The sequence below is a fragment of the Bubalus bubalis genome, chromosome 5 (genome assembly GCF_019923935.1).
Source record: "Bubalus bubalis isolate 160015118507 breed Murrah chromosome 5, NDDB_SH_1, whole genome shotgun sequence".
NCBI classification, from domain to species: domain Eukaryota; kingdom Metazoa; phylum Chordata; class Mammalia; order Artiodactyla; family Bovidae; genus Bubalus; species Bubalus bubalis.
In genome coordinates this window covers 124494496-124513587 of record NC_059161.1, presented here as the reverse complement: position 1 = coordinate 124513587, position 19092 = coordinate 124494496, and the positions used below count along the sequence as shown (strand labels likewise).

General features: G+C 47.4%; 1 protein-coding gene across 9 annotated transcripts; it reads left to right on the top strand.

The window, feature by feature from the left end:
* The first annotated feature begins 4390 nt into the window (after window positions 1–4390).
* On the top strand, window positions 4391–19092 carry SF1 (splicing factor 1). Of its 9 annotated transcripts, XM_044943679.2 has the most exons (14): window positions 4829–5594; window positions 5810–5966; window positions 7274–7402; window positions 10070–10145; window positions 13181–13333; window positions 13528–13617; window positions 14162–14345; window positions 14433–14548; window positions 14650–14757; window positions 15434–15614; window positions 15872–16145; window positions 16469–16528; window positions 16648–16827; window positions 17539–19092. In XM_044943679.2, the coding sequence occupies exons 3-14, from the start codon at window positions 7321–7323 to the stop codon at window positions 17874–17876; spliced, it is 1842 nt and encodes a 613-aa protein (XP_044799614.1). In that variant the 5' UTR covers window positions 4829–5594; window positions 5810–5966; window positions 7274–7320; the 3' UTR covers window positions 17877–19092. The 9 variants fall into 9 exon arrangements, with proteins under 9 accessions (XP_044799612.1, XP_025142405.1, XP_044799616.1 ...); XM_044943677.2 differs by having other exon boundaries at window positions 4391–5966; XM_025286620.3 differs by having other exon boundaries at window positions 4784–5966; window positions 18176–19092.

Here is a 19092-nt window from a genome sequence, read left to right as displayed (position 1 = left end):
CCACCAGGCTCCTCCATCCATGGGATTTTCCAGGCAAGAGTACTGGAGTGGGGTGCCATTGCCTTCTCCATGTACATAGCTATCTTGCTATTATTTCTAATTTGTACCCAACTCACAGATTACAATACCTATCAACCCCTTGTTCAAATTAATACCTTTAATAGGAAGGTGTAAATGTACATGGTTTTCCAGGAAAAATTTAAGAAAAGTACTTGGTGCATCGCATGTGCTCACTCGCTGGTAGACAGTCCTAATCCGGGCAATGAAATCACGTGTGAGGCTCTCCAAAGGTTGGACATGGTGGGGAAAGACGGGTCAGAAACATCTGTGGATTTGCTCCCTCCAGGCTCAACTAGCTTCACGATACTACCTCTCAACCTTGCCAGGGGCTTGGAGTTTCTGAACTATCAAATTAGAATGAAACGATGGGAAACGCCAGGGATTCGTAGGGTGTCAAAACTTCTTTTTGGCCGCACTGCATCATATGCAGGATCTTAGACCCCTGACTAGGAGTCAAATCCGTGCCCCCTGCAGTGGAAATGCAGAGCCTTAACCACTGGGCCCCCAGAGAAGTCCTAAAACTTATTCTTTACGTCCTGACACCAATTCTCTGACAACTGGATGTTCCATAGTTCAGTTCAGACATGAACTACGCTGAGTTGGTGAAGATCCCACAGGTTAAGGGGTTCAACCACAAGACCTGGGCCTCCAGGCTACCCACACCTCTGACCAGCTTTGCTACAAATTTGGTAGCTCCCACCGCCCATTTCAGGTTCAATAAGTTGCTAGAATGACATAAAGAACTCCGGAAAGTACGGTATATGGCTGCTGCGTTATTTTAAAGGCCACATTTAAATGAAGAGCTAGATAAAGAGATGCACTGGGCAGCAAGGTCTGGATGAGTCCTGAGGTCAGGAGCCTCACCCTGGTGCGTGCAGTCAGGGTGCATCACCCTCCTGTTACATTGGTATGTTCACCAACCTTAAGTTCTCCAAACTTCGTTGTCTAGTTTTTATTGAGGCTTTATTACATAGGTGGGATTGAATGAATCACTGGTCATGTGATTGAGTGCAATCTCCAGCCTCTCTCCCACACCCAGAGGTGGAGGGTAAGGCTGAAACTTGGTTGGTTTTTCTGGTGACCAGCCACCATGCTGAAGCTCACTCAGGGACCTCAGAGCTGGCAGTGAGTCTCCCTGTTAGCCAGTCCAAAGGGCCTCATTATGAATAATGAAAGACACTCCCAGCACTCAGGAAATCCCAAGGGTTTCTGAAGCTCTTTACCAGAATCTGGGGACAAAGACCAGATAGATGTGTTGCTGTTTTCATTATACTTCACCCTGGTTTAAAATCAGGAGGCATCTGTGTATAATTCTTGACCCCACAGCTCAGGCGATAGTCCATTAAAACCAACGGCCCCCGATCTCATTCAATCAGTGCAGTGCCCTGTACAGTAGCATTAATGTCCATATGCTACAGACAAAGAAGCTGAGATGCATAGACATTAAATGACTTCCCTAGTTGCCAGCCGGCGGGTGGCTGGCCTGGCTCTGTAGGACTCCAACTTGCCTCAAAACTGGGAAGTCTGTTCCATGGTCCTCAGCCAGAAAGTGGCATGGCCAACATTCTAATCCTGTTTTGCCAAATAGGAGTCTTGGACCAATAGACTACACTGGTAAGTTGTGTGACGTTGGGGTAGTTACTTAACCTCACTGTGCCTGGATTTCTCATCTATAAGTAACAGATAACCTCTGTTAGGTGTTAGGTTAACCACCTCTGAAGGTGGTTGTGAACATGAAATTAACTACTACAAGGGCTTAAAGAAGTCAGAACAGATCAGGGAGTAGCCAACGTCCAAACTCTTTTAACTATTCATCTGTCCCTAGAACACTTAAAAAAATTGATCATACACTTGACCAAAAGGAAATTGTAGTTTTTAATTAAAGATTAGAGATTTTAATACCATATTCTGAAGAATCTAAATAAATATAAATTAGTAAAAGGACAACCAAAATATTTTAACTTGGTAATTTTTTAAAAAACACTCACAAAAATCCTAAAGGAAATGACGAGAAAGCAGTGACAGTCACTACCCCATGAGTCACAGCTGCAGCCTTTACCATTACTAGTACGGTAGTATCATCAACAGTAATAGTACATTTTTATTTGTGCGTTAGTCTCTCTCCTTTGCTAGACCATGATTTTCTGGAAGCAGGGGCTGAATTTCATTCAGGGTCATATCTGTCAATCTGTTTTACATCTAGTAGTTGCTCAAACAGCGAATGATTCTTTTCTCCCCTCCTCCCTAGAATCTGTTGTATTTACTGATAATGTTTCCTTATTTTTCAGATGATTTAAACGTTTTTATTTTTCCTTTTATGTCCACAATATTAACTTCATTTTTATTAGTTACACTTGCTTAGTATAAAAAGTTAAAGATAATACATGGAAATATGAGAAAAAGTAAAAATTACCTGCTGCTGCTGCTAAGTTGCTTCAGTCGTGTCCAACTCTCTGCAAGCCCATAGATGGCAGCCCACCAGGCTCCGCCATCCCTGGGATTCTCCAGGCAAGAATACTGGAGTGGGTTGCATTTCCTTCTCCAATGCATGAAAGTGAAAAGTCAAAGTGAAGTCTTTCAGTCGTGTCCGACTCTTAGCGACCCCATGGACTGCTCCAGCCATGGGATTTTTTCCAGGCGAGACGACTGGAGTGGGGTGCCATTGCCCACAAAAATTACCCACTACAGTGGAAATTTGGTGATTGTTCTGTCAATGCATTTTTTTTTGTCTCCCAGCATGGCTTATGAGATTTTAGTTCCCTGACCAGTGATCAAACTCGGGCCCTTGGCAGTGAAAGCTGCAAGTCCTAACCACTGGGCCATAGGGAACTCCCTCAATGCATTTCTTTATACAGTTGTATAATGTTATGTAAATGTCCTTGGACTGCAAGATCAAACTCGTCAATCCTAAAGGAAATCAGTCTTGAATATTCATTGGAAGGACTGATGCTGAAGCTGAAGCTCCGATAGTTTGGTCACGTGATGTGAAAAACTGACTAAAAGACCCTGATGCAGGGAAAGATTGAAGGCAGGAGGAGAAGGGGACAACAAGAGGATGAGATAGTTGGATAGCATCACCAGCTTGGACATGAGCTTCAGCAAGCTCTGGGAGTTGGGGATGGCCAGGCAAGACTGGCGTGCTGCTTGGGGTCACAGTCAGACACGACTAAGTGACTGAACTGAACTAAAATGGGATCACATCATACATTTTTTTAAAATATGAAAAATATTTTAAAAACATGCTGGGTTCTTAAAATGTATTGGATAACTTCCAAGTACCTATTTCCCTCTTCAGCGTCTTCACTGATGTCTTGTGTATCCTCCGTGGCTTTCTCCATACTCATATAATCTTATGCATACACACGTATGGACTTTGTTTTACAAAAACAAGATCATGTAATAGCTATTTCTCTGCTTCTTTTCTTATTCAACAATATAGCACAGAAGTCCCTCCAGGTCAGTAGGTATGGATTATCTCCTTTTCAAGGCTGCCTACTAATCAAAGTTATGGATAATCTACTTCATTTAACCAATCACATATTGATGGTAGTTTTCTGTTTCCAGGTTTCTGCAGTTACAAACAAGACCTCAGTAAACGCAATAGAAGACTTTGAACACATTGCATTATGTAATCACATGCCTTATTTAGGGGCAGATTCCCAGGAGTGGGATTACCACATTGAACATGTTTTTTATTTTCCCCTGAAAGGGGTACAAAAAGTTTTTTAAGCCACAGCATGCACGATTTTAGTTCCTCAACCAGTGCCCCCATGCGTTGGGAGTGCAGTCTTACCCACTGGACCACCAAATAAGTCTTGAGAGGTACAATTTTAATAGATAATAGAATGCTTTTCAAAAAACAATTCAAAGTAGTAACTTAGCTTTTTTTTTTTCCCCCCGATTGTTGAAGATGTCTCATATCACCTTTAATTTGCATTCATGCTTAGGAGGTTGGTACTTTTCATGTTTTTTTGGCTATTTGGATTTGCTCTTCTCAGACTTGTCTATTCAGTCTTTGCTTATTTTCTGTTGTTTTTCTTTTAAATTACTTTTTAAGAGTTCTTTGCATATTACAGATATTAGCCCTTTATCATATGTATGGCAAGTATACTTTCCTAATGTATTATTGTCTGTTGACTTTTATCATAGGTTCCTTGGGTAATTAACTTTGTTTCCTGTCTTCATAAAGTCTCTACCCCTAGATGACTCCGACAATCTCCTAAATTGTATTGTATCTGTTTTATTGTTTAAATTTAGGACTCTATATACCATTTACTAGCTAAATCTTTTCCTTACTGAATTGAAATACCACTTTTTTGGTTAGACTCTATCTTGTACTAATCCGTCTTTCCTACAGCAATACCATAGTTTCATTAGTGTGTCTTTTGTATTGTATTATTTGGAAAGGCAAGCTCCTCAACCTAGTTTACAAATTTCCCCACTATTTTCAGTTATTTTATTTGACTTAAAAGATGATCTAATAAATCCCAACTTCGCTGGGATTCTAATGAAAACGCACGGTATATGCAAACTAATTTTTGATAACTTCATATTGCTTTCCACCTAAGATATGTGTACCTCCATTGGCTCGGACACCGTTTTTAATCCTTCAATAGTACTATTTTATAGATCCTTCTTCCTCCCATTTTATGTTTTTTTCAAAAACAGGAAGTCCCCTTTTACCTGTGTTGTCGACGGATCCGGTTTACCGGTCCGCGCCAGCCCCTCCCCCACCCCTCGGTTCCGGGTTACCATGGGACTCGAGGATTGACGTCACCAAGGGCTTCCGCGCCGGACCCGAGGGTCGACGCTGAAGCCAGGGACAGAGACACGGCTTTGCCCCATCTATGCATGCGCGCTCCTGTTCCGCTCCTCCCCGACCCCAATTCTTGTTCCGCCAATGCTTTTCCGCCGCGACCTCTAGCTTAAACCCAGCGAAATTACTCCCCGGGGAAAGGGAGCAAAGGGGGGGGCGGAGAACCAGAGACAGCCAATCCCAGGACATTACGACGCAACGGAGATTGATTGCCTCCACCAGCTCAGCCAATGGGAGAGCTCTTGGCCCCATACGTCACAGAATTTGCCCCACCCTCTCTCTCCTTTCTGGACTCCGAGCTCCGTTCGCGCAGTAACAAATGAAGTGCGCGCTGCGACACCTCCCAGCTCTTCAGGCTCGGCCGCCATTTCCTCGCCAGGCCTAACGGTCCGGCCAATCCCAGCGCGCATCGAGAAAGGCTAAGGCTCCACCAATCGGAGGCCGCCGATTCCGACCCTTTGCCTCCGCTCGGCCCAATCCAGGCCCCGGCCCCGTCGCCCCCGGTCCGCCCCCGCGGCGCTCTCTCTCCTCCCTCTTTGTGCGTCTCGCGCCGCCGCCGCCCGCCGCGTGAGAGGACGGGTTCCGCGCGCTCCGCGGCAGCGCAGTCGGGTCCCCTCCCCCCAGAAGATTCGCGAAGAAGAAGCCGCCGCCGAAAAGGAGCCGCCGGTGCCGGTCCCTGGGGGCGCCATGGCGACCGGAGCGAACGCTACGCCGCTGGGTAAGCTGGGCCCCCCAGGCCTCCCTCCCCTCCCTGGCCCCAAAGGGGGCTTCGAGCCGGGACCACCGACTGCCCCCGGGCCTGGGGCAGGGCTGCTGGTGTCCGGGCCGCTGCCGCCCCCGCCCGTGGGCTCGGCGGGGGCCCTGACCGCGGCCTTCCCCTTTGCGGCGCTACCGCCGCCGCCGCCGCCGCCGCCCCCCCCGCCTCCCCAGCAGCCGCCGCCGCCACCGCCCCCCTCCTCGGGCTCCTCGTACTCGCCGCCGCAGCCGCCCCCTCCGCCGCCGCTCTACCAGCGCGTGTCGCCACCACAGCCACCGCCACCCCAGCCGCCGCGTCAGGACCAGCAGCCGGGCCCGGCCGGCGGCGGAGGAGGTGAGTCGGGCCGAGAGAGCGCGCGAGGCGCTGCGCGGATGGTCCCGGCCGGCTGAGGGCCGCGCGGCGGCGGCGACGGCGGCTGCACGCGGCGGGGGCGCGCGCGCGCGCACGGGGAGGCCCGGGCGGCGGAGCCACGGGGCGCGCGGCCTGGTTCTCGGGCCTCGAGTGCGCACGCGCCTCAGGGGTGGGGGCCCGGCGGGAGGAAGTTTGTTGCGCGCAGGCGCAGTTTGGCGGCCGGGCTTTGCCCAACCCAGAAGCCGGCATTGGGGGGACCCCTTGTTGCTCTCCGCCCCTGGTGTTCAGGAGGGGTGTGGAGAGGGGATCGAGTGGGTGGTTGGGGTGCCTCATGTGCAAGTCTGGAGGGCGGGAAAGAGTCAACTGATGACGTGGAGCGTCCTCTTCCTGGTTGTAGTAGAGTCCTAAAGGAAGAAAGTACCAAGAGAAGCTCCTTAAAACTTCTTTAATAAGACAGGGCTTTCACTTCAGAACCAAGATGGATGAAAGTCTTCAGGTTTTTTGTGGCCCTTTTTGGGGAAGGAGTTTCCGTTCGTTTCCTCATCTCACTGTATCTACCTAAGAAGTATGACACGCCTCCTCTTGAGGCTTTTCCTCTGGGTCTGGCCCCTCAGAAGGCACCTTTTTGTATCAAACGCCAGAAGTTTCTGCTTGTGTACTGGGGAAGAAAGATTTGGCTCCTGTTGTATAGCTTGTTCTTTCTTGAACTTAACGATACATTTTTTAGATCCTAAGTGTCTTAACTGGGCAGGAAAATGCTGACCTTAGCCAAACCTCTGAGGAGAAAAGTGATTTTGCTGAAAAATCCGGGTTTTTCAGTTGATAACCATAGGTTTAGTTGCGGTTTGTCTCAGGAGACTGGTGGGGAGGTGGGAGGAGCCAGAAGTTACCAATATTGCTTTATAGCCTTGAATATTCAGTCTGCTCTTATGTCCTGGGGCTGTTAAGAGGTTTATGGACAACCATGAGGTATATTATTATCTCAATATTTTCATTTCACTACTAGAAATTTTATGCACTGAGATTTCTTGTTTACATATTTCACAGCATTTCTGTGGACAAAAATTATAAATGTGCAATGTTAATTTTTCAGACCCAGGTCCCCTCCTAGTGGCCATGTCTTTTGACTTCCCAGGTTTGTCTTCCATTCTTTGCTGTTTCTTTTTAGGTCAAGTTCTCAGTTTCACAGTCGGCTGAGGTTGTGTGTAGTATCATAAGTATCCTGAACTGCCTGTTGGTAGTTACTCTGCTGGTTTATGTTTGCATCTGACGAATCTTATCTCTTTTAGACTTCCCCAGTAAGAAGCGGAAGAGGAGCCGCTGGAACCAAGACACAATGGAACAGAAGACGGTGATTCCAGGAATGCCTACAGTCATCCCCCCTGGACTTACTCGGGAACAAGAAAGAGCTTATATAGGTAAATACACGTTCTGCACTCAAATGCATTTTCAGATTGTTACTGAACATTTTATTTGTTGAAAGTTTGGGACTTTACAGTTTTCTCTTTGAGAGGAGTTATGGTCAAATGACTTTTGATATAATCCATCAGTTTTTGCTCTGTGAGTCCTGCATTTGTAGCTCCTTGTTTTGGTCTGTTGGTAACAGCAGTGTTCTCCATGAGTGCCAGAAGGGTAGAGGGGCCCGCTTAGGAATGAGAATAGTTCCCAGCCCAGCACCCCACCCCACCCTTTTCAGCTGCTGTTCATTACCAGTTGATGAGGTGAGTGTTACATGCCTCTCTGGACTTGGCCCCAGTGGAGAACACTGCAGGTATTGTAAACCAAGTACCTTTTTCACAGCCTGGCCTTTCACCATAATTTCATATTCCTCCTTTCCCTAAAATGTGGTCTTTTATTTTTTTATAGGTACTTTCTGAAAGGGGAAAAAACTCAGTTTAATCAAAAAATGGTTCTGAAAGTGTGTTTACCCCCTTTTACCATTTTGTTGAATTTAACCTTTGCTTCAGCATCTTTTCTGGTTTGGTCTTTGGAGAGCTGTCTTAAAATGAGGGCTCTTGTGTTTACTCCTAAGGAACTCTGCAGGGAAAGGGGTACTGCTTGGATCTGGAATAATGAGGTGGTTAGGATAAAAGATCTTAACTGTTGGGAAATTTTGAGAATTACGAATGTCCACAGTAGAAATGAAACTAACTTCAAAATTACCTTTTTTAAAAAAAATAAAAGGTTTTTAATGCAAGCTTTACATTTATTTATGTACCTGTACAGCTGTCTCAAAAAAGTTTACTTGATACACATTTCCTACTAACCAAATAAACATTGGAGTAATTAGGGCAGAAGCTTCCTAGACCCATGAGGTTGTGTCCTTCACGAGTAAAAAACCTCTAGGCCGTTGTTCTTGAGGGTCTTCATCTCTTTTCTAGACTGCTGAGAATTTTGAGGTGTTGAAATTGTCTTATCTCCTTTTTACAATACTAATAAATCTTCTTTCCCTACTGTTGAGTCTACTCCCACCCATCCTTTTATGTCTTATATTTGAGTAGTCTGGGTCTTGATAACCTTATGAAAATGTCTCTAGTGGAGTGATAGCCCAAGAACACAAGCAGATGCAGAAAATGGGAAAAACAGATTCATTCTTTACATTTCCAGCTCTCTTCCTTTGGAGGAAGTTACTGCTTGGGTCCTAAGCGCGTTTAAAGGTGTAATCAAAGCCTGGGCTAGTGTAGGTCTCTTCTCCAAGGAAGATGGCAACCTTTAGATTCAGGTGCCGGTGGTCTCCTCAATCAGAGCCCACATCCCTGCTGTCTAGTTACGAGAACTGCCTGCCTCCACGAAGGTGACTTTCACCTTGAGCAGTTGAGCTTAACGCTTGGCTGCCAAGTCAGAACTTTTCTAGCATAAAACAACTTGGGGGCCCACATGTGTCTTCGTGCTCTTGTATCTCTCCTTACACAGGATGTCCCCAATATCCTCTTTTGATATTAATGTAGATTTTCATTTCTTGCGAGTTGGAGTGGATGTGGTGTTGGGGTATAGCCCTGTGGGGTGTGTTTAAAATTAGAAGGGTGTCTGGGGTTAGACATGCGTTAATTCTTGGAGTCACCTCAACTTGAACCCAACCCATTAAGACTTGCCCTTGTTAGAGATACCTGCTTAGGACACTCAGATGCTACAAAGGTAAGAAACAGGTGGTCATTCAGCATGCGAAGAAAGTGATCTGGCTTCACACTTCCCATTATCTTCAGAAAATCAGCTGGGTAATACTTCCCTGGAGTCACTAAACTTTTGTGAAACCCTCATCTTTTTCATATACAGCCTCATTTGGTCATTTGTCAAGGTCTGAGGGCCTCACATAACTCTCCTTGGCCCACACTTTTCATTCTGCACCCCTACTTTTATTCCCCATGTAAGGAGTGAGTCTAAACTTCTTGCCTTGTTACTGGTGTATTAAGGTATACTGATTGTCATAAAATTTGAATGAAAACAACAGGTATTGGGAGATCCTTACTAGTACGGATCTGGTTTTACAGAAAGAATATGCACAAACTTAAATATGAGACTGTTGAATTGGTTATTAAATGTTTTTTTTAAGGAATTTTAATCCTGGTATCAATGAAAATGATCTTTGCTTAACTGGTGTTTTTCCTTGTCCCATGTTAATTGAATCTCATTTTGGGTTATGTTTAAGTTTTGATGAAGGAAAAATAAAATCTAAGAGTCTAGCACTCAAGAATGTAATTTGGTGGGAACAGGGTATTGGTGATAATGTACATGGTTTAGTTCTGGGTGCCAATTGTATAGCAAGCCTTGGTGGAGAGGAAGAGGTAAAATGCCTCCTAATAATTGTTTTGATGTTAGCCTTAGTGAACAGTCTATACTGCTAACCCCTCTTCCAACAAACTGTTTGCTTCCTTAAGTGATAACCATTTTGAAGTGAAAGATACTTAGAGATGTAAGTGGACTCCTGCCAGTAGATGGTTGGGGGTTTTTGCCTCAATGTGTTCACTGATCACGTCCCTTTCAAAGTCTCCGAGTTCTTCATGCTTGTTGTTGAGATTTGAGATGTTTTTTGGTAACATTGTCTTTTTTCCATCCTTTTTTTTCTTTCCTAACCTGGTTTCTTCCAGTGCAACTGCAGATAGAAGACCTGACTCGTAAACTGCGCACAGGAGACCTGGGCATCCCCCCTAACCCTGAGGACAGGTTGGGAAACAGTTTTAACCAGCTGACAGTAACGCTTTTACCTTTTTCTCAATACGTTTTACTGGTGGCAACATGTTGTGTCAGTTCAATAAAATCCTAGTAAGAAGACTGGTACTGTGACCATTCTGGGAACTAGAGTGTAAATTAGCAGTTATATGGTCAGTCATCAGTTAGCAGACTGGAATGAAATTTAATTAGTAGCAGAATCAAAAGTTAAAGGAAAACGGACAACTGGTTTTCAATTGAAAAGCATGTAGATTTTAACCTGATTTACCCACTAGTAGGGACAGTGAGGTGGCCCATTAACCAGCAATTTCAGTACCTCCTTTGGCTGAAAGCCCAGGTGTAGCATGTCCTCACAGGTACTACACAATGTAGGGAATAAGAATATTTTTGAGCATCACTGAATTTGAGCAGGCCAGAAACTCTGTCTGGTCAGCTTATGCTGCAGTCTCCTGCTCATGGTTTTGAAATAGACAAGATTCTAACCAACTTCATCGCTGCCAGTTAATTTTCAGCCTTGGCCATTGCCTGGGGTGTTGGGAGGGGCCAGAATATTTTCACCTGTTTTGGGAAGGCAAGCAACCAACCAATTACTTTTTTTTTTTTTTTTTTTTTTAAAGGGAGTGTGGTCCTCAAACAGCTGTGGTCATGTCATTTCAGTTTGTGATTTCTCACCTCTAAAAAGTAAAAAGTCTACAAAGTTTGAGGGAAATGAACTTTTTTTAACAGGAATTTTATTGGCAGGCCAATATTTGAACAGCTAAAATCTGGTCCATTTAATAGAAAGGCAAGGTACCTCCTCAGTGAAGTGTCTCTTAGTGCATGCAGCATAGTTGAAAACACTTTGCTTTAAAAAGTAGTGTTTTTGGCTTGCTACCCATTTTAATAACTTGTTAAATCAGGAAGATGATGTAATGGTTTTAGAAGCCACTCATTTAAATAATCACCTTTCTGGTGTCCTGTGTCAAGAAGCAAAGTAACATATATTGATGCTTTTCATTTGAGTTAATTACATTTTTTTAATTTTTTCACCTGTAAATTTTGGTTGGAGGGTTGTTATGTTTTATATTTTGACTTTTTTTTTTTAGATTTGCTTTATAGATTATAGACCACAACTGTTTAGTGCCTCTTTGGCCTTTTTTCCTGTAATAACATGTCCACAGGTTACCAGGCAGTTCCTCAAAAAGTTGAATTTTTAACAAACCTTCGTTTCCTGGAGAATTTGGATTAGAAATTAGGTGACCTCTAATACTATTCTTACTCAAAGTGAAGAAGTTGGGCCAGTCTGACCTCTAGAATATTGGTTTTTGCCTTTCACTTCCACAATTTGGAAAGAGGTTACACTGTTGTGGGGCCTTTAAATGACCAATTTGGTACTGCTAAAGCTTCTTTTGGTGATTAGCCAGAAGTGCTTAATTCTAGACAGCTATGAATGAGGTGGGAATTAGAAATGTCAAGCATGTTAGAAATAAAATCAGAGGAGAGTTTTTTTTTTCCTCCCTTGAATTCAGTTTGAAAGAGGCCCTAATTAATGCCTGATGGTTTTGCTTTGAAAGAGCCCAGGTTGGAGGGAAATGCATGAGTTTCTCATTTAAGGTTATTTCTTAAGAAGGTGTATTCTCAGTATGAAGCCACTTTATGCCATTTTGATGTTGCTTAAGTTGCACAGTTAAAAATGTTTTAAAATCTTCTGTAGATTTAAATGTATAAGATGGTAGTCTAATGAGCTGGGGTATGTTTGTCTTTGTTCACTATTACTGGATTGTGCTAACAGTTTATACAGATGCTAGAAACGGAGGTGTCATTTAGCCGTCATTAGTCATGAACAAACCTGACCTTTTATTCCATCGTGTGTGTAACGTGGTATGACATGGTTCCCTTTAGGCTGAAGACAGTGGGAGCAGCCGAGTTCAGTCCTTGCTCTCCAACTAGGCAAGGTTCTCTCAACTAAACAAAGGGTATAGGAATCTTGACTACTTTCAGGATGTTTTTAAAATAACCTGATCCACATGGTCTCTTCCCTTCTTGCAGCTGCTACTAAATTTTCATTCAGAATATCAAGCTATGGTCCTTTTTGTAATCTTAACTCAGAATTCTAGGAGTGTAACTTCTCTTTTTTTTTTTTTATTACCGCAAAATCCAGCTGTGGTAAACTGATCATTTTATCATTGCTATTTTTTACTTGTAGCAACAGCATTTTACTCCTTTAAAAAAAAAGAGAGAGAAAATCTGCTTTCTGGACTTGTAAACTCTGGTGGAGAATCATAGGTTTTCCCCTTGCTGTTTGCAGGTTCAGACCCTAGACAAATACATGACCAAATCTGCATTTGCAGCCTCTCAGAGAAGCTGCTTTAGCAATTTAACGGTTTTCTCTACCCAGACTCCCTAACCTCGAACAGCCAGAAAACAGGTTGACTCCTGGGCCTTGGACACTGCCAGCCAGGCCATTGAAGGAAAAGCAGAGACGAAGCCTTGAACCATCTCTCTCCATTGTGGGGGCCAAGTAGCTGCAGTAGCCTTGAGTCCCAGTTGTATTGGGTTAAAGAGCTCATACTTACTACGTGGTAGGGGTACAGCCTCTCTTCCAGTTAGGGCATGAGCTCTGCAAGAGTCATTTAACATTTTACCTAAACTTGGGGTTTCCGTGGTTCATAAAGTTGTAATATGGTTTTTTTTTTCCCAAACAAAAGAAAATTCATATTTGGCAAGAAGACTCCAGAGGATGATACAGTCCTTGCCATTTACAGTCTAGAGATTTTCCCTTAGAAGGACAGACTTTTTTTCCTCTCATCACTTTTAGAACAAAACCACTTTTTTCCTTTCTCACACACACCCCAGTCACCCTGATGCTAAGCCAGTTTCCACCTCCCTATTCCACACGATTTTGAATAGCACACGTTATGGTCGGTTCCTCCGAAGAGTGTTGTGTTAGGGTCTTGAGAGGCAGAGGGGCTGGGGAAGACTTATTTTAGCCCGTGTGGGAATGAGAGTAAAGTGAAGGCAGAGGGGTGACAGTGGTCTGTTTCCCACAGGTCCCCTTCCCCTGAGCCCATCTACAATAGTGAGGGGAAGAGGCTTAACACTCGCGAGTTCCGTACCCGCAAGAAACTGGAGGAGGAACGGCATAATCTTATCACGGAAATGGTTGCCCTCAACCCTGATTTCAAGCCTCCTGCAGATTACAAGTAAGCCAGGGGACTGGGTGGTCCGGGATAAAGACCCCAGCGGGATTAGGTGTGGTCTGCTAGAGCATTGTGGATACTAACCTCTCACTCCTTACCCTGTCATCTATAACAACACGTGGTACAGAAGGTTAGTTCTAGAAGAGCTGTTGAGGTCACCTCAGAAGTGTGCAGAGTCTGAGTCTTTTCTTTCTTAGACCTCCAGCAACACGTGTGAGTGATAAAGTAATGATCCCACAAGATGAGTATCCGGAAATCAATTTTGTGGGGCTGCTGATTGGGCCAAGGTGAGTACCTGCTGTTCTGTGGAATACAGAATTCCCAAGGATCTGGGAGGATTGGGTTAAAGAGCTTGGTGTTAAAGAATCTGCCTGCTGATGTAACAAACATGGTTCAATCCTTGGGTTGGGAAGATCCCCTGAAGGAGGAAACAGCAATGCACTCCAGTGTTCTTGCTTGGAAAATCCCATGGATAGAGGAGCCTGGTGGGCTACAGTCCATGGGGGTCACAGAAGAGTCAGATGTGACTTAGTAACTGAGCACGCATGCAAAGACCTGGGAGATGAGTCTGTCTTGTGCCTTTCTGGGTACCATCTTCCTGCTTTTGGTAGGATGTTCACTTTGGCTGAGTGAGTGCCTTTTGGTGAGAAAATTTTCCGTTTCACCGCAGAGAAGTCAAATCTTGAGGATTGCTGTGACCTTAACTTAAAGATCGTGGAGCTGTTGGTGGGAAAATCTCATTCTATACACTCACGGTTTCCTATCACTGCCCGGTGAGCCACTCTGAATTTCCATGTTGGGTATTAAAGCCATCTTTTCTGCCTCTGATAGAGGGAACACCTTGAAGAACATAGAGAAGGAGTGTAATGCCAAGATCATGATCCGGGGGAAAGGTTCTGTGAAAGAAGGAAAAGTTGGGCGCAAAGATGGCCAGATGCTGCCAGGAGAAGATGAGCCGCTTCATGCCCTGGTCACTGCCAATACCATGGAGAATGTGAAGAAAGCAGTAGAACAGGTGAGGAGTCAGGAAGGAATCCTCCAACCAGAAATCTAGGTGGCAGTCCCAGGACTTACATAACTGTGCCCGTTGCGTCTCCACCAGATAAGAAACATTCTGAAGCAGGGTATCGAGACCCCTGAGGACCAGAACGACCTACGGAAGATGCAACTTCGAGAGTTGGCTCGCTTGAATGGGACCCTTCGGGAAGATGATAACAGGTACGTATGTGATTGGTTTAGAGGGACAGGCACAAAAACCAGAACCTACGGAAGAAGGGTGATGGGCCACAGCCATTGAGGTGACCTTTTTCTCTCAACAGGATCTTAAGACCCTGGCAGAGCTCTGAGACCCGCAGCATTACCAATACCACAGTGTGTACCAAGTGTGGCGGGGCTGGCCACATTGCTTCCGATTGCAAGTTCCAAAGGTGAGGGCTTCCTGGTAGCTTCTGGTGTATAGGACAGCTCGTGTTAACCTGCAGACCTAAGAGCTTCCTTTCAATGAGTTTGGTCTATTAACAGTGTGATGCAAAGCCCAGAATGATTACTTTATTACTTGACCCTACTTTATTATCTTGAGCCCAGGGAACCTGAAAACTTCCCTTCTGGGTATAGGTATTTTCATGTGGCTCATTGCTAACTGCTGTTTGTTGCTTATGGTTGGTATTGCAAGACAGCTTGTAGTTTTGACCAGTTGCAATCCAGCATTTGATAGCAATGTTCTACTTCAAGTGATGAATATAAAAAGCCTTGTTAGGGAAGTTTTGGCAGCTGCTCTGGTCTTGCATAGATTTTCCTTCCCTCATACCTGCAATGTGGAAATTGATGAAACTTGCTGTTTTGGGAAAACCTGGACTTTACCTGGCTTCCTTTCATCTCTGTTCTTGCCCAGGGGTCTCTGCTATGGCAGAGGTCCATGTGCTTTTCCCAGATGCAGAGCTGGGCACAGAGCTGAAGAGCTGATAGGACTGTTTCAAGGAAGGGGTTAGAAAGGGTGACTGAATTCCTCTAAACTTTTTTTGTGTAAATTCTTCGAAGTAAAGGTTTCCATCTTAATGAGTCTTTGCCACCCCTTTTCTCTTTGCGTCTCTACCCCACCTTTAGGCCTGGTGACCCCCAGTCAGCTCAGGATAAAGCGCGGATGGATAAAGAATACTTGTCCCTCATGGCTGAACTGGGGGAGGCACCTGTGCCTGCATCTGTGGGCTCCACCTCTGGGCCTGCCACCACACCACTGGCCAGTGCACCGCGGCCTGCTGCTCCCGCCAACAACCCACCTCCACCGGTGAGTTTCAGAGGGGGTTCTCACAACCTGGCCCCCCCCCTCTCTTCCCGAGAGATGGGAGTACGTGGCCAGGTGCTTGGGGTAGGACAGGTGGACATGGCCGGCAACATTGTTCTTTCGGGCCATCAGGAATGTTTGGGGACCTCTCAGTTTGGGAAGGTCTTGGCCTCGTGTCCTGGTCCTGTGGCACAGCCGAAAGAACAGTGTTGCCGCCAGAGGGAGCAGGCAGGGACGCTGACGGGAATGCTCTCACGTAGTCTCTCATGTCCACTACCCAGAGCCGCCCACCCTGGATGAACTCCGGCCCGTCAGAGAGTCGGCCCTACCATGGCATGCATGGAGGTGGCCCTGGTGGGCCCGGAGGTGGCCCCCACAGCTTCCCACACCCGCTGCCCAGCCTCACAGGTGGGCATGGTGGACATCCCATGCAGCACAACCCTAATGGACCTCCGCCCCCCTGGATGCAGCCGCCACCACCACCGATGAACCAGGGCCCCCACCCACCTGGGCACCATGGCCCTCCTCCAATGGGTAAGTAAGTGTCAGACCAGAAACCTTGGGGCTTTGGGGTAAGCAGGGCTTTACATGGCTGGGAGCAGGTCTCAGAGGGGATGAGTGTCGGTGCTGAGTCTCTTGCTGAGGCTTGGTCCTCCAGGTCAGGAGGAAGTCTCCCTTATGGTTCAGGAAGGGATTTCTACGTGGGGTATACACGTGGGGCCTGCCTTGTAGAGATGGCATTCAGAACTGCTCTTGTAAGTGGCCATCACTGCCACTGACTGAGCTATTGGTGGGGGTGTATCTTCCCCGGTCAGTTCCAATGTCCTGCTAAGTCCCTGCTCTTTCCTTCCATCAAGATCAGTACCTGGGAAGTACGCCTGTGGGCTCTGGGGTCTATCGCCTGCATCAAGGAAAAGGTAACAGCTTGGTTGGTGCTTCCTGAGGGGTGCTGCCTGCCTAGGCTGGGGAGGCATTGGGAGCCCTGTGGCGAACCCGTCTCCTCTCCTGAGGCTTCATTCTCTCCGCCTTTCTGCAGGTATGATGCCGCCGCCACCTATGGGCATGATGCCACCGCCGCCGCCGCCTCCCAGTGGGCAGCCTCCGCCCCCTCCCTCTGGTCCTCTTCCCCCATGGCAACAGCAGCAGCAGCAGCCTCCGCCACCCCCTCCGCCCAGCAGCAGTATGGCTTCCAGTACCCCCTTGCCATGGCAGCAAAGTGAGTGGAATATTTTGGGCTGGTGGGGGTGGGTGGGATTGGGGGGGTGGGGCTGAGAGGAATGAGAGACCCTCACAGCTCAGGCAGGCAGGCAGACATCTTGGGATGAGACTCTGGTCTCTGCTGTGGGGTAAAAAGAAAGGGCCTTGTGGCCCCCGGGGGTCTGGGGGAGGAGAGCTGATGTCTGGCGAGGCTGTGTCTGGAGAGAGGTTTGTGGGGGCTGGAGGGGAGCCCGCCATCGTAGGCTGGGAGCCGCTGGCTGGCCCACACCTGCGCCTTAGGCCCGGGGTTGGGGGGGTGCATGCATGCTCTGGAGAGGGATGTGACTGGGGCCTGAGAGACTGCAGGGATGGGACCGGGGAGTAACTGTGGCCTTGAGGTTGAATGTGCCGTTCGGTGGTGGCGGCGGATGGGCGGAGGGATGTCAGAGCCGGTTCTTGTGTCTGGTACCTTCCCCTCGGCCCTTCCAGGGGCACTGGTGACAAAAGGGCTTACTCCGCTAAGCCTAGAGACCTTGAGGCTGACCCCAGGGTAGTCCTGCCCACCCCTCCACCCCCATTGCCAGGACCACCCCGCCCGCCCGCCCCCCACCACCGTACCGCATGCCAAGCAAGGAGCAGGCATCCCTCGCCCCCCCATCCCAAGGCAGCAGCCGCAGAGAGCCGCGGTGTGCCCCCGCGCGTGTGACCTTGGGCTTCTTTACCACCCCAGATACGACGACTACCACCACGAGCGCTGGCACAGGGTCCATCCCGCCATGGCAACAGCAGCAGGCGGCTGCCGCAGCTTCTCCAGGAGCCCCTCAGATGCAAGGCAACCCCACTATGGTGCCCCTGCCCCCAGGGGTCCAGCCGCCTCTGCCGCCCGGGGCCCCTCCCCCTCCGCCGCCTCCGCCGCCTGGTTCCGCCGGCATGATGTATGCCCCGCCCCCTCCTCCTCCGCCTCCCATGGACCCTTCTAACTTTGTCACCATGATGGGCATGGGGGTGGCGGGCATGCCACCCTTTGGGATGCCTCCAGCTCCCCCACCGCCTCCACCACAGAACTAGACTTGGTTTTTTAAGAAAATATATATTATATATAGAGAGAATTGGTCTCGTTTAAACACACGCCGAACCTCACCATATGGAGCCAGACATTGGGACGCACGCATGTGATTGTGTGCACGCATGTGTGTGTGTGCACGCACCGGGCTGGGCCAAGCGACTGAGGACTCGCTTGGGAATGGGCAGGTGGTAATGGGGCGCCAGCTTGGGCTCTCCTGGCGCCCCGTAGCATCGAGTGTCTTCTTTGTCTTCTTTCTCTCCTCACCCAAATCCCTTTGCCTCTCCCCAAACTGGGCCGCCAGGATCCCTCCCCGCGGCGGCGATGGCCCGAGCCATGAGAGTGAGGACTTTCCGCGCCCATTGGTGACCCTTCCAGGCAGACAGCCTCAGCAGCGCCCCTGGTGGACAGGATGGTTCGGCAAAGCAGCCTGAGTTATTTTTATGGACGGAATCGGAACACGCTGGCTCCATATTGTGAAATTTTTATTAATTTTTTCTTTTTTCTTTGTTATTTCCTTATCTCTTCCTTTCTTCAGACTCCGTCCAAGGAGATGCTCTCCCCGGTCTTCTGCTGCAATTAGATTCCTTTCCCTTTTCTCATTCCTGGTTCTTCTTTAAGGAGAGAGGAACAAGTGGTTTTTAGGCAAAGAATTTAGGCCATCAGTATGGCGGGGTGGGGTGGGGTGGGTGTTTTCTTTGGTTCCAAGATTTTCAAACTGCCATATTTTTTTTCAAGCTGAGATACTTTTCCCCCTTAATTTTAAGTGTAGGGTTTTGTCTCTGCCACCCTCGTGGGGTAGTGGGTTAGTCCCCAGGTTGAGGGTCCATAACCATCCTGGCACCCCTGCCCACGGTAGGTGGAGCCATGTAAGCTGCCTGGGGCTTGTCTGCAACCTTCAGAGCCCTTTCAGCGCTCCCTGAGCTGCCTCAGATTCCATTTGTTCCTCTCCTTCCTTGAAAGGCTACCTTTTAAAATTTATTTTAATCCCAAACGTCTGAATGTTCTGCAGTGTTGAGGGGTTTGAGCCCCTTGTTTTCTTCGTTCTGCTTCCTTTCCTCCTCCCCTCTTCATGGAGTGATTATGTTGACAATAATGTATGATGCGCGTTCTCTTCACTGGTTTATCAGCAGACGTTTCTCTGGGCTTTTTTGTGTATGATTCAACACTGCGTTAAAGGGGGGTGTTCCATTGAATAAAAGAGCAGTGTGGTTTTCTGGG